General features: G+C 43.3%; 1 protein-coding gene across 6 annotated transcripts in view; it reads right to left on the bottom strand.

Annotated features, from left to right (window-relative positions):
• Positions 1-12711, bottom strand: part of LOC125009648 (cyclin-dependent kinase-like 5) — a 38602-nt gene that overhangs the window by 3622 nt on the left and 22269 nt on the right. For 3 of the 6 annotated variants that reach the window (XM_047587767.1, XM_047587765.1, XM_047587768.1), the window contains exons 7-18: positions 11899-11958; positions 10056-10146; positions 9728-9917; positions 7775-7855; positions 6711-6877; positions 4631-5675; positions 4149-4250; positions 3649-3754; positions 1961-2084; positions 1654-1759; positions 1287-1409; positions 68-229 (exon numbers count right to left, since the gene is read on the bottom strand). In XM_047587767.1, coding sequence (XP_047443723.1) covers positions 68-229; positions 1287-1409; positions 1654-1759; positions 1961-2084; positions 3649-3754; positions 4149-4250; positions 4631-5675; positions 6711-6877; positions 7775-7855; positions 9728-9917; positions 10056-10146; positions 11899-11958 — 2357 coding nt within the window. Of the gene's footprint in view, positions 1-67; positions 230-1286; positions 1410-1653; positions 1760-1960; positions 2085-3648; positions 3755-4148; positions 4251-4630; positions 5676-6710; positions 6878-7774; positions 7856-9727; positions 9918-10034; positions 10147-11898; positions 11959-12711 lie in introns of those variants that run through there. The other 3 variants (XM_047587769.1, XM_047587770.1, XM_047587771.1) reach the window with 3 other exon arrangements.

Below are 12711 nucleotides of genomic sequence, written 5' to 3'. Positions count from 1 at the left end.
TCAGCCTATTTAAAATCAAACTTTTCAAAATGACACGCATTTATGGCATCTGTTCTTCGAGACTCACTGGAGAGTGTGAATCGGACAGTTTCTCAGGAGGCCAGTCCTTGTCCCGGTCACGCTCTTTGTCCCGGTCTCTGCTTTTGTCGCGTGTCCTGTGGCGGCTGCTCTGGTGTCCCGAGGACCTAGAGGACTTCTGCATGACCGTGTCCACACCTTCACTAGGAACCTGGCACAAAAAGCATGTGTAATATAACATGTCTAGGCCCGTGAATTACAGAAGTAGAACCAAGGTAGGTCTGCACAATGTTAAGGACAACTAGAAACACGCTGAAGATTTGAAGAGTTTTTTTTTTTTTTTTAAAAAAAACTCAAAATGTAGAAAACCTGTGTTTCATGTTGTCCTTCTCATGCGTTCATTTATCACAGGCATGCGTAATGTTATTTGTAGTAATAGGTTGATGAATCTGTAGCCAGTGCCTAAGCATTTTCTGATCTGAGGAGGAGAAGACACAACCCCACTTGTTTCTGAGATAAATGATGCTATTTTGAATGTAAAGGTTTAGCGTTTTCGAGTTAAGCTATTTTTTCGTTCTCTTTACAGAGCACACACTATTTTTCACCCACTCTGAGGCTGACTGCTGGACAGATTGTATTTATTTGTGCTCTGTCATCAGCAGTAACCCTCTCTGAGAATCTGAACAAACTGTCACTTATAAATAGAAATGTGAAAGGAAGAAAGCGTCTCAGACACCTGTTTCATGCTGAACCATTACTGCCACAGAGACGGCAGTCGGCTTAACGTGTCAAAATGTGGTCACTTTCATGTCGAGCAAATATCTTTGTACCTCCTCCATCCCTGTCTGATGTAAACTTCATGGCCTTAGACACAGTTAGAGAGATTGATTAGATGCTTGTGGGTGCAACGCTTTATGTGTGTTTAACCAGACACACAGACTATGAGCACTATTGATCATCCTCAGCTCACAACCGGAGACATGCTGTTAGGGGCTGTGGCTTAAATCAGATCAGAATCAAAAGGAACAAACACAAAAATGACCCGTCAGATCCATCCATATCACTGGATAAAGGCCCTTTGAATAGCCATGATTATTTATTACTGAAACCGTGTCTGTGTGGATGCATCTGGCTGGCAAAGGTTACACAATCCAAGATCATAATCAAAGAAAACTACAGTTAAAACTTAAAACCGCGTCGATGTTGTTAATGCATGCGATGTTAGATGGGTGACATGGAGGTGAGTAGGATGTAAAAACAGCATGTACCATGGGAGAGGACACCACAGGGAGGACTCTCACAGAAGAGCTATGCTTTATGTTATTCTTTGGGCTAAACAGAGGGAAAAGACATTTCTTGATGACAGGAGGTCTTCCTTCAGGGACTTCCATCTGTAATATAGAGGCACATGACTGGAGGCACAGGTAAACATGAAGCACATGACAACAACAAATGGTTTTGTACCTCTGAAAAGGTGCCAGTGCGATGAAGGATTAACAATTTGATAAGGAGTGGGAGAGGTACGGCGTGTAGGCAACCAAGTTATTGACAATATATGTTGATAGTGAATGTGATATGCAAGACTCAGCATCCAGACGTCGCTAACGTCCGCAAATGTACACGTGGACAACTCACCATTTGAGATTTTTTCTTTTTCTTCTTTATTGCTCTGAAGAAACCCTGCTTCTCTTTTTCTTTGGATGGCTCAGAGGCATTCAAGACTACAGTATCTGGGCCAGTCCTGGAAATAAAACAAAGTGTACTGATCACAGCGTCCCAGCTAAAATTTCTCGACTCCAAATAAGACCTGACAGTTTCTGTTAAGGCAACCGTGTCATGTGGCAAGTGTGAAATTGAATGGGAAACAAATTACTGCTGGTGTCGAGGGAACCAAGGGTTAGGAAAATGTTCTCAGGTAAACAATTCTGCTGGATATAATTACCAGGGGTCAAATGCCGGCTGACGTTTGGAGTGATTTGTCAAACTGCTGCCGTCCCCGGACATGCCTGAGCCCCGGCTCTGACCCCTGCTATCGTGGAAGGAGTTGTCTGGCCGGGGAGAAGGGACTGTTCAACAAACACAGCAAATAGGCTCATATAGACGAGAGATATAGACGTGTCGTTACCACAGTATAGGCCTGAAAACTACAATGCCTGGCCAAAAAAGTCGACCTGGTAATTATCTTTTCACTGGCAACAAGTTATTTAACCCATATGATGCAATGAGTAGCTTCTCATTTCTTAAACAACCATGTCACAAGGTTCATCCCGTGGTCGTGGAAAAGATGAGAAATCATTGGCATGCATCAAGCAGAGAAAACATCTCAGGAGACTGAAGCAGAAACTACTAAAATTGGGTTAAGAACTGTCCAACACATCATTAAAAACTTGAAGGATAGTAGGGAACCATCAGAAATGTGTTTGAAAAAAAGTCCTAACTGATCATGGTCAGTGAACGTTTGGTGAAATCAAACAGAAGAAAAACAACAGTAGAACTCAGGGCTGTGTTTAATGGGACTGAACAGCTGTGCAGCCTTAAGAAAACCACTAATCAGCGAGGCTAACCAGGACAAAAGTTTGCTAGGGAGCATAAAGACTGGACTCTGGAGCAATAGAAGAAGGTCATATTTTCTGATGAGTCCAGATTTATCCTGTTTCAGAGTGATGGGGCATCAGGGTAAGAAGAGAGATCATGGCAAGTGTCTTCTGTACCAGCCTGTGGGGGCCGTGCTATGACCTGGGGTTTCTGCAGTGTCAGGATTCATGGGGCTCAAATTGTGAAAGTGTGGTTCAGGGAGTCCAGACCTTAACCCCGTGGAGGATCTTTGGGATGTGCTGGAGAAGACTTTGTGCAGTGGTCAGACTCTCTCATCATTAATACAGGATCTTGGTGAATGCAACGCTGGATGGAAATAAATCTTGTGACATTGCAGAAGCTTATCAAAACAATGTCACAGTGAATGCTAACGCTAAAGGTGGTCTAACAAAATATTAGTGAGCGTGCAACCTTTTGTTTTGGCCAGGCAGTGTATAGTCAGACGACACAAGTAAATACAATGTAAAAAAAGATATCAATGTAAAAAAGAGAATAAAGTAAAGGACTGTCATGTCTTTGTACCATTTGCTGCTTATATCCGAAAAGGTCACAAGACCAAAGATTTTACAAACTGTCTAGAAATTACAGATATTCATGGTCCACATAGGACAAAATTCACTATGTTAAATGTTTCTTTATGTCTTTATCAAATTGTCTAATTGTGGCTGTAGATTATTAGTGTCTTTCATTACCAAATAAATAGGCAATGTGTTGATATGAACATAAATAAAGCTACACTGATCAGGCGTAGCATTATGACCGCCTTCCTAATATTGTGTAGGTGTAGGTGGGTGGTACATACACACAGGTCCAAAAGTTTGCCAAAAACTTTCCCCTGTCAGTGGCTTTAATGTTCTAAATTATTATCAGAAATCTACCAGTAGAGTAGGACCTGCTCAATAAACGTGTTTCATTTGTAAGAAATCTGTAGCCAAGTGTCTGGTTAAATGTGAAAATGTGAAAAGGAGCCTTGATCTGCAGAGCAGTGAAAGAAAGAAAGCTGGAGCCAGAGATATCACTCCTGACTAAACCAACCTCTGTAGAAGCTGCCCACCCGCCTGGGCATGGATTCGCTGTAGATGTTGCGGTTCTCTTTGGAAGAGCCCCCATCTTCTGTTTGCTGGTCATGATATAAGCCAACCTGAGTCACAACAGAAGAGCCAATCACATCCAGCCTCGGAGCCTAGCTGCTTTGCATGCCCCGTCTATCTGAAACGATACCTTCATCTACCTGAGAGAGCAGAAAATGAGGCCGTATCGATTTACGAGTGGTCGTTATAATAAAACATCTGTGGGGCCTATAAATGTACTCCAGAATCAAACTGAAATGTGCTGCGATGACATGCTCGGCTGTGCTATCATAAGCAGTCACATTAGAGGGAAGCAAAGCACACAGAGAAAATGAAGAGGATGCGGAGAGACGGAGAAAAAGAGAGAGAGAGAGAGCAGTTCATGACAGCAGTATCCACCCACATCCGCGCTCTCAGAAGACTGGATGTGGGTGGGGAATGGTGGGTGCAGGCAGAATGTCGGACCTCGCTTTTTTGCCGCTGTGTGTGAAAAGATGCAGTGTTGTCCCTTGTGGAGTCCCTTATTGGGGGCCTGCTGTGGGTGACCTCAGTGGGTGCCTGTTCGCTCTGTTAATGGAGACATCATGAAGCATGGAGTAAGCACAGCATTGCAACACGTACATACAAATACACACACATACGCACACAGCATATATACTATACGTGTATATACAGTATATATATATATATATACACAGGTAGTGTGAATTACTGTATATCCTAACAGGAAAGCAGCACTATTAGCACTTGCAATGTTCATAGGTGAAGCTGCTGTTATGTTGATACAAGATCTGGCTGAAAAAAACAAAACACAGATCACCAGAATAAATCCTGGCTGCAAACTGAGGTAGAGCTGTTAAATATAACCTGGTGTAGGCATTTGATACGATTAGATCCTGCAGCTCTCCCTTAAGCTTGGATAGGTTTGATGTGGGGTGACGACTGACCCTGCTCATGTCTTCTTCCCTGGAGGAGCCCCCAGAGTGGCGGGGCAGCGTGCGATGCTGAAGCTGCGGAGACAGGAGCTGGAGGCTGCTGGCCCGGGTGGGTATGCCCTGTCCGACCGACAGTCCCTCATCTCCGCCATGCGTCCTCTGGTGATCCCTCCGCACGTACATGGAGTGGCGGTGCGGCCGCTGCTGGGAGGAGAAGGGGCTGGTGTATCCCTGACCGTAAGACAGAGGGTCATGTGGGGCAGACAAAGAGTGAGCATGGCCCCTCTCCATGCCGCCCTCTCCCGGATCCAGGCCGTCTGGTGACTTGGCCTCTTCTGAAGTCTTATGGCGGGTGGAGGAGCGCCTGTAGGAGGAGTCCAATGTGTTGCTCTCTCTGTCTGAGCGCGTGCTTCCCCGGCCAGCCGTGCCGGGTCCCAGTCTGTCCACTCTGCGGGCCGCTGGGCTGCTTGGAGCTGTGAGGTCGAGGCAGCTAGATGGGAAATAGCGAGATGTCGGCTCGTCTGCGTAAAGATGCACATCGTTTAAGTTCCCCACTGACTTGGCATCGCTGAGCGTGCCGTAGCTCTTGGACAAGTTCAGGTAGGCAAACTTGGAGGAGGCGGGCGTGGAGCCGTGGGACTCGATGTAGTTGTGTCGACTGTGTTTCTCCCCTGATTGAAGCGTGTTGGTCTTTCCCTCCACAAATGAGTGACGGTTCTGTTGCGAGCGGAAGTTGGATTTGAGGTACTTGGCTCCAGGTCCATCGGATACTTTAGACCCCAAGTTCATCTCAAAGTCACCTTTGCTCTTGGCCTCACCAGGACTGAGCAGATGAGGCAGGTTGCTGCTGGCCAGGTCCATGCCGCAGGAGGTGGAGTGGTTGAAGATCTGTGGCTGGTAGTTTTTGGGATGCAGGGTGGGGCTGAGGTTGATGGCTGCAGGCATGTTGCCGTTAAGAAAGCTGTCATTGTTGGGGTGGAGGTCCTCATGTCGGGGTAAGCTGGAGCACTCTCTGCTGCTGGAGCGGTGGCCTCCTGAGCTCTTACCCCCATGGCTCCTGAGCAAAAACAAGAGGGATAAAAGTAAACACCACACATCTAGCCTTCTGTTTTATACAATAAGCGAAAGGATAATGGGTATGGCAACATTGTAGTTAATTGGTTTGAATTACAATACATTGCAGATATTATCAAGTGAGGCATGCCACAAGGATACATTATAGGGTCTTTATTTTTTCTAATATTTTTTCTAGTATAACTCTTTGGTTGATTAGACATGTTTTATATATATTTTTTAATTTTCACCCAATTTTCACCTACACATTAACATGAATCCAACACATTATAGAAATGGAGGAAGAAGACGTTATCTTTCAGTCACCACTTCACTCATTCAGCGATACAGGAGATGTCTCAACAGCCCCGCCCCTATCACTGCTGAGCCAAACATAAGCCTGCATATTACACACTGACTCTGACAGGTTCCCTGCAATCGGCCGAGAACCTATTCAGTCCCCAGATGAAATCCCAGATGCACGCTGTAATATTAGCAGAAGAGAAGCTAACAGTGCAGCTAGCTCCCATCAGCCAACTACTGAGGCCAAAATGGCTTAGTGATTGAGAACTTGAATCTGTCAACTACTTTCTTTACTTGTAAAGACCTACCAGGTAGGTATGTTTATGCCAGGTATCTCTCTATGTTTTCTGCAGTTGCACAGCCACCTTACTACTGCACATATTTGAAAAACAAAATAATATTTTAATCTGTGTATTATTTGAATAGCGTAATTCTGAATGCAAAATCATAATCAAAACGTATTCTTATATATAGCACTAGGCTGAGTTTAATATAGAACACATATAATAGGTAGGGGGTCCCTACTTAATCCCTCCATCAGTTTGAGGGTCCTTGGCCTGAAAAACATTGAAGACAGCTGCTCCAGACATTCTGCAAAAAATGTCACTTGATGGTGATTGCTGCAGATTACGCAGTTAATGGTCATCAGTGTGCTGCTGGTGGACGACAAACACAAGTCACGTATTTAACTCTAGTCTCTGACAAGCTCAACCCAGCTGTGGCGCTCCCTGCTGACCTGCTTGGTGTGGTGTTGTCTCCGTGGTGAGGTTTTCTCTTGGAGGAGCGTACAGGTGTAGGTGTGGGCGGGCCGGGGCGCTCCACATGCCGCAGGGTTTGGAAGGCGTGGTGGTTCAGGCTCTGCTCCGTGAGAAAACGCTCCGTCGGATTCAGCAAGAGCAGGTTCTGATGCACAAACACAGAGAGGCAGCCCGTGAGGCCCCCAAGACACCCCGAACGCCCAAAGACCTCGCAGGAAAACTGAACAGTCATGGTTATATGACTCATCGCCATTATCATAAAAGTCAGCCCGCTGCTGCATTTAATTGTGTCTCACAGCCAAACAAGCCAAACAATGATGTGAAATATGACTTGTGACATTTACTTTTTTCTTACCAGAATAAATCTGTCTCCATAGACCTTAATGAAAACTGAAACCCTGTACAAATGCACTCAAAATAAAACCTCCGACATGAAGATTGTTTGTGAACCCTGAGTGCAGCTTTGTTTTTATAGATCTAAAATTTACCGCTGCAGTTACTTTTCTGACTTCTTCTATACAACGACCGAAGCAACAAATAATCAAAAACTCTTTGGAAGATGAGCAGCTTTGTCTTACCACTTAGCAAATATATTTTTGTTTTGATTAATGCGTAATTCATCTCCCGAAAGCTTATTAATGATGAGAGAGATGCCCGTCCTTGCTGAAGTCAGTCCTGAGATGACATTATGTTAGAAGTGAGTCATTATCTGCTGGGAAAGGCGCAAGTGCACAAGCACAGCCCACATTCTTGACATGGAGCTCCTGTTTACAGTGCAGACACAGCAATAACAGCAGTGCTGGAACCAGGATATGAGCTGAGAGATGCTGAAGCAGTGAAGAGGCATCATACAGTCACGACGTAAACACCACGATAATGATGCAATTATCAGACGCCTGCTTTATGAAAACAGGATTTTTTATTGTTATGGAGTGATTTTATGTTACTATGTGAGCAGAAACGAATCAGAACCGATGGAGGGGGAAAAATATAAAACATCACCTCGCTCAGAATCCAGCTCTGTCAGACCTGTGATCCTTACCTTCAGCAGGTCGAGCAGGCCTCCGCCAATGATACCCAGGTATCTTCGCTCCAGGGTTTGAGGGTGGTTCACAGCGGGAAACTAAAGCATTAACAGAAAGAGCAGATAATAGCGCTGTCAGAAATGTCAGGGTGATAAATGACTGAATAATAACCAGTTTTCAGAAAGAACCAGCAATACCGGCCACCTGCTCCTGCTGGAGTAAGTGAATGCATTTACCATTCAAATGCTGTTAATAACTTGAACACTTATATAACGAGACAGAGAGGCTAGTTAATGACATGCAGTGGAGGACACTGAGAGAGCCAGCAATGTGCAGGTTGAAACGGTTTCACCTTATATACATTTAGGTTTAAAGAACTGATATGAGTGATGTATTTAAAAAGATTCACTAAAGGATATTTTCCTCAACAAGTCCTTTGGGGTCAGTAGAACCTCAAATCAGTGACAGTTGTGTGGCCAGCTTGTGGTTTTGTTGTTTGTTGTACACTGATGTAACAGCTTTACTGCCAATGAGAGGAACGGGAGAGGAACACGTTAAAGTAATTAGTACAAATTACACAGGAAATAAACACCATAGGTTTTAAGATCATTTCCTGTTTAGCCATCCATGAAGTCTATTGATTCTGTTGGTCTTTTGTGCCAATGGAGGAATGGAGCGTGAGAACTGTCCATTTCCTGGGTTAGTCACTTTTAACATTACAATATATTTATTATATAGATTTTTATTTTATATAATTACACTGTAACACATTTTACTGGACATTTAAAGTAAATTACTGTTTAATAATTGCATCGCTTTAATTTTAACAGTAATTTACACTTAAAGTACAGGATTATATTGTAAAAAAAAACTGTAATGTTAAAATACAGTAATTTATTGTGGAAAATTACAGTAAATGTCAGGAAATCCTGGTAATATGTTACAGTGTAGCCTTATTTTATGGTGCGTAACAGATGTGCATTTTGTGTCACTGCCGTTTAATATGTTGTCTTACACCACATGTTGTTTCTTAATCAATATATTTCATCCCAGTTCGCATGAAATGTCACATAAGCAAGAAGATTTTCTCATCAGTTATTTTATAAATGATGGCCTCAGCTATTACCCTGAGGAGACTACTCCACCAAGAAAACATTACATAAAGCTCACTGTGTTGTGGATGGCCAGCGTGATGAAACGACTGTCATACATCCTGTGTTCACAAATGCTGTGCAGTTTATTTAGACAACAACAGTTTCTCCTTTGTCCTTGATCCTTCTGCTCTGATTATTAAGGCAACTGTAACTGAAATTGCTGCCTTTATTGTATGGATCAGCAGAGAGAGACAGGAAGCTATGGATGGGAGAGAAGCGATGACGTGGACATGGCACAGATTAGACCGAAACCCTGCATTGATGACTGTAGCCCGGTGAGCTGTACAACATGTGCAATTATTAGTCGGAATTCAAACAAAAAAAAATTCATTTTTGCTTTTTTCTTCACCCGTGCCACTCCAGAATGTTAAAAATGCAGCTTTTCCAGGGAGGTACAATCACCATCAAGCATTCACAGTGGGACAGTCTGTAACCTAATAATTTTATCCCGTGATGTGGGCAGCGAGGGGAAGGGAAGGACGACCCAGGTCTGTTGTACCAACAGCCTGCCACAGAAGACTTATCACAGCCTTCCTTCACAGTGCATACAGGATGCATGATACACGATGAGTCATTGTGATCCAATCAGTCACGGCACAGCAAACTCAGCCAGGGAAAAAAAAAGAAAAAAGAAAGAAGAAGAAGCAAGAGAGTAGAGACATCAAGAGAGAGAAAAAAACAAGAAGAGGAGGAGGGAGAAGGACACAGCAAAGGGAAGAGTAGATCAAGTGGAGAGCGATGGAAGAAAGGCAGTAATAAAAGCCACTTGGAGGAACGGGTCAGCGGTGTGAGTTGGGGTAAAGAGTGCGACGTTACCCTCAGCCCGTGGAAGCGAGGGTTGTTATAGAAGAGCTTCATCTGTTCTGGTGGTAAGGGTCCTAACACTTTCTGGATGGTAAAGAGCTGGTCAATCTCACTCTCTCCTGGGAACAGAGGCTGCCCGTCACTCAGCTCTCCTAAGATGCAGCCCACTGACCACATGTCCACTGCCTTCCCATAAGGAGCCCTGGGACCACAGAAATGAAGAGGTTGGTGATTAAGGTCAGGTACAAGAAAAGGCAAGTGAAACAATATGCCGGTGTAGTGAGTGGATTCCTGGACAAATCTAAAAAAAACAATATACATAAATCAGCAGCAGATGTACCCGAGCAGGAGCTCTGGAGAGCGGTACCATCTAGTGGCCACATACTCGGTGTAGTTGGCATCAGTCCCTTCAGAGAGATTACGTGCAAATCCTGGCAAGAGAAGACAGAGGAAGCAATATCATATAATGAGGAGCTTTTGGATGTGCTCTACATGCTGAGAAATCCAAAAATGATTTCAGCTACCGCTCTGGATGCTCGTTATGCCTCAAAAGTGTACGTTACAAAACTGTTCAGTTAGGTAAAAGATGCACCGCTGCAGGGAATCATAAGCCCTCTGAGAATACTTTGTACCGGAAGAACAGAGGTCAGACTAACGCTAGACATGCACATCCAGAGATAGAGAATTTCATTAACAAACTGTTTATTTATTCATGACGGCATTACAGAATATGTGTAATCATTATCAATAATTTCACTTGTTAATTCGTTTCAGACTAATTTATTAGTTTAGTTTGAAAAAGAACAAAAGGCCGTCGTTACTTGTGAACAGACGTCATTCAACAAGATACAACACGATATAAAATTGTAGCGTAAAATGAATAAGGTTCCAATCCGCACAGACAAAGGATGTCAGTTGAGAAGACTTTAGACTTTATTTGTCTCCTCTATGCGTCCTCAGTGTGTCTTTAAGAATTCATAAAATCAGCTCAAAATACACAATGTGTCCAGTAACAGGTTTAGACATTTACACAAATCTAGTCTAGCTGTTGTCTCAAGCTCCTAGCCTGTTAGAAAAGCTGATCTAAAAAGCTAAATCCCTTTCCACAGTGCTAATATCAGGGTTCTTACACATTTGAAATTTTAAAATTCGGGATCCTAATTTCCAGAAAAAAATAATAATAATCTAATTTATGGCATTTGACTAAATAGTTGTGTATCATGTCCAGAAGATTATAGGTAGGTGATGTAGCTCATACAAATGAGTTAAGACCAAACCCAGATAAATTCAGTGCATGTTTTTGTTTTTTTCAAATTTTATATTGTAAGTTGCACATGAATCATCCATCACTGATCATCTATGTAGCCTACTGTGTGCTCTCACACAAACATTTTATCTGTGCTGCCAAGTGCCTTAAAATACAGATTGATCCATTCATTTATTTTTTGGATAATTTTATGCTTTTAACAGTAGTAGCAGTCTTGGAAACGTGAATATTTTTCCATACACTAGTTTTCATTTTCCATACTTTTCCAGACCTGGAAATTCATAAAATCGAATTCCATACATTTCCATACTTTCCATACTTGCATAGGAACCCTATATTAAATATTAAATACGCAAATGTAATCACTTAAAGCAGCTAGCACAATCTCTGCATTTCCAGTTTGGTCATTTCTCAAAGCTGCTCGCTGAGTCCTGCTATGAAAACAACATACAAAGAAAGTAACTAACTGCGCAGTAAGACACCGTCCCAAATGTAAACCTTCGCAGAAGAGTCTGTTTGGCCTATGTCTACTCTCTCAATGCCTTTGGCTGACACAGAGCAAACAGCAGGTCTTCAGTCTCTCACTCCAGATTGCCTGCATGATGTTGGCTATGCCATGGTTTACGTTTCCCCCTGTTTTGCTGTAGCGCCGCCAGACTGAATCAAAGCACGATTAGCCTCTTGCTTCCCGACACGTTTCATTGATTGAGATGAGAGAAGAACGCGCGACGGTAGCCCGAGAGGCAGCACACAGCTCTTTAGATAACAGGACGAAGCCTGTGTGTTGCTCTCCTGAAGCGCTGCTATCAGCCAAATACAGTCTCTGTTGGAAACACTCCTTTTGCATCATAGCTTCAGCTGTTTGGCCACCTTCCTTACACCTCTTAGAGTGTGAGGACGCGATAGAGGCGCTCACCAAAGTCGCACAACTTGAGGACGTCATCAGAGCTGATGAGCAGGTTTTCTGGCTTTATGTCTGAGGAGGAAGAACACAGACGGGTTGTAAGCTGGCAATCATTACATCATCACTACCATCACTTTCTGCCACCACATGTTCATCCGTCTCATTGAGGAGAGTGATTTGAATGATTTATCGTCCTGAGAAGAGCAGTTTAAGAGTCAGAGGAATTACATTATGTCAGCACAGATTGGAAAGACCTTAACCCATACATCAACTTCCTCCATAACGTGGTCGTATGTGTGCATGGGTGTACTACAGGCCATTTGGACGCCTGCTCCGTGGCTCCCAGTGTGCCAAATGCTCACATGGGCCATCTGGTTTCCTGCTCTGCTGCCACTGATTCCAAAAGCTCTTCTTGGGAACAATAGAATGCTCGATTAAGAGAAGGCCTTTCACACAAGCATTTCATTATACGTATACTATGTTCTGGTTTTACGCTATCAAACACATAGATATGGTTCCAGTTGTTTCCCAAAATGTAAGTCCAGGTCCTGAGTTTTTCATGTTGTAAAGTGTACTTATTATGTGCTTATGTTGCTGAGGTGTTTTTTTTTTTTTTTTTATGTTCACACACTGTCCCAGTTTACATGCAGCGCAAGAAAATCGAATAACTGTTCTCTTCTTCCACACTAGGTGGCGATACGTGTCATTTTCAGCGGGATAATACCACGTTAATGCGGCCCGTTTTCCAGGTGACCTATGACGTGATGTAATAAACAAGAGTCGTTCATGCGGCAGACCGGCATTTCATACTGGATAATAGTACAT

Source organism: Mugil cephalus, chromosome 6, assembly GCF_022458985.1.
Source record: "Mugil cephalus isolate CIBA_MC_2020 chromosome 6, CIBA_Mcephalus_1.1, whole genome shotgun sequence".
In the NCBI taxonomy this organism is placed as follows: domain Eukaryota; kingdom Metazoa; phylum Chordata; class Actinopteri; order Mugiliformes; family Mugilidae; genus Mugil; species Mugil cephalus.
Note: the sequence above shows the minus strand (reverse complement) of the source record. Positions and strands in the feature narration are given on the sequence as shown.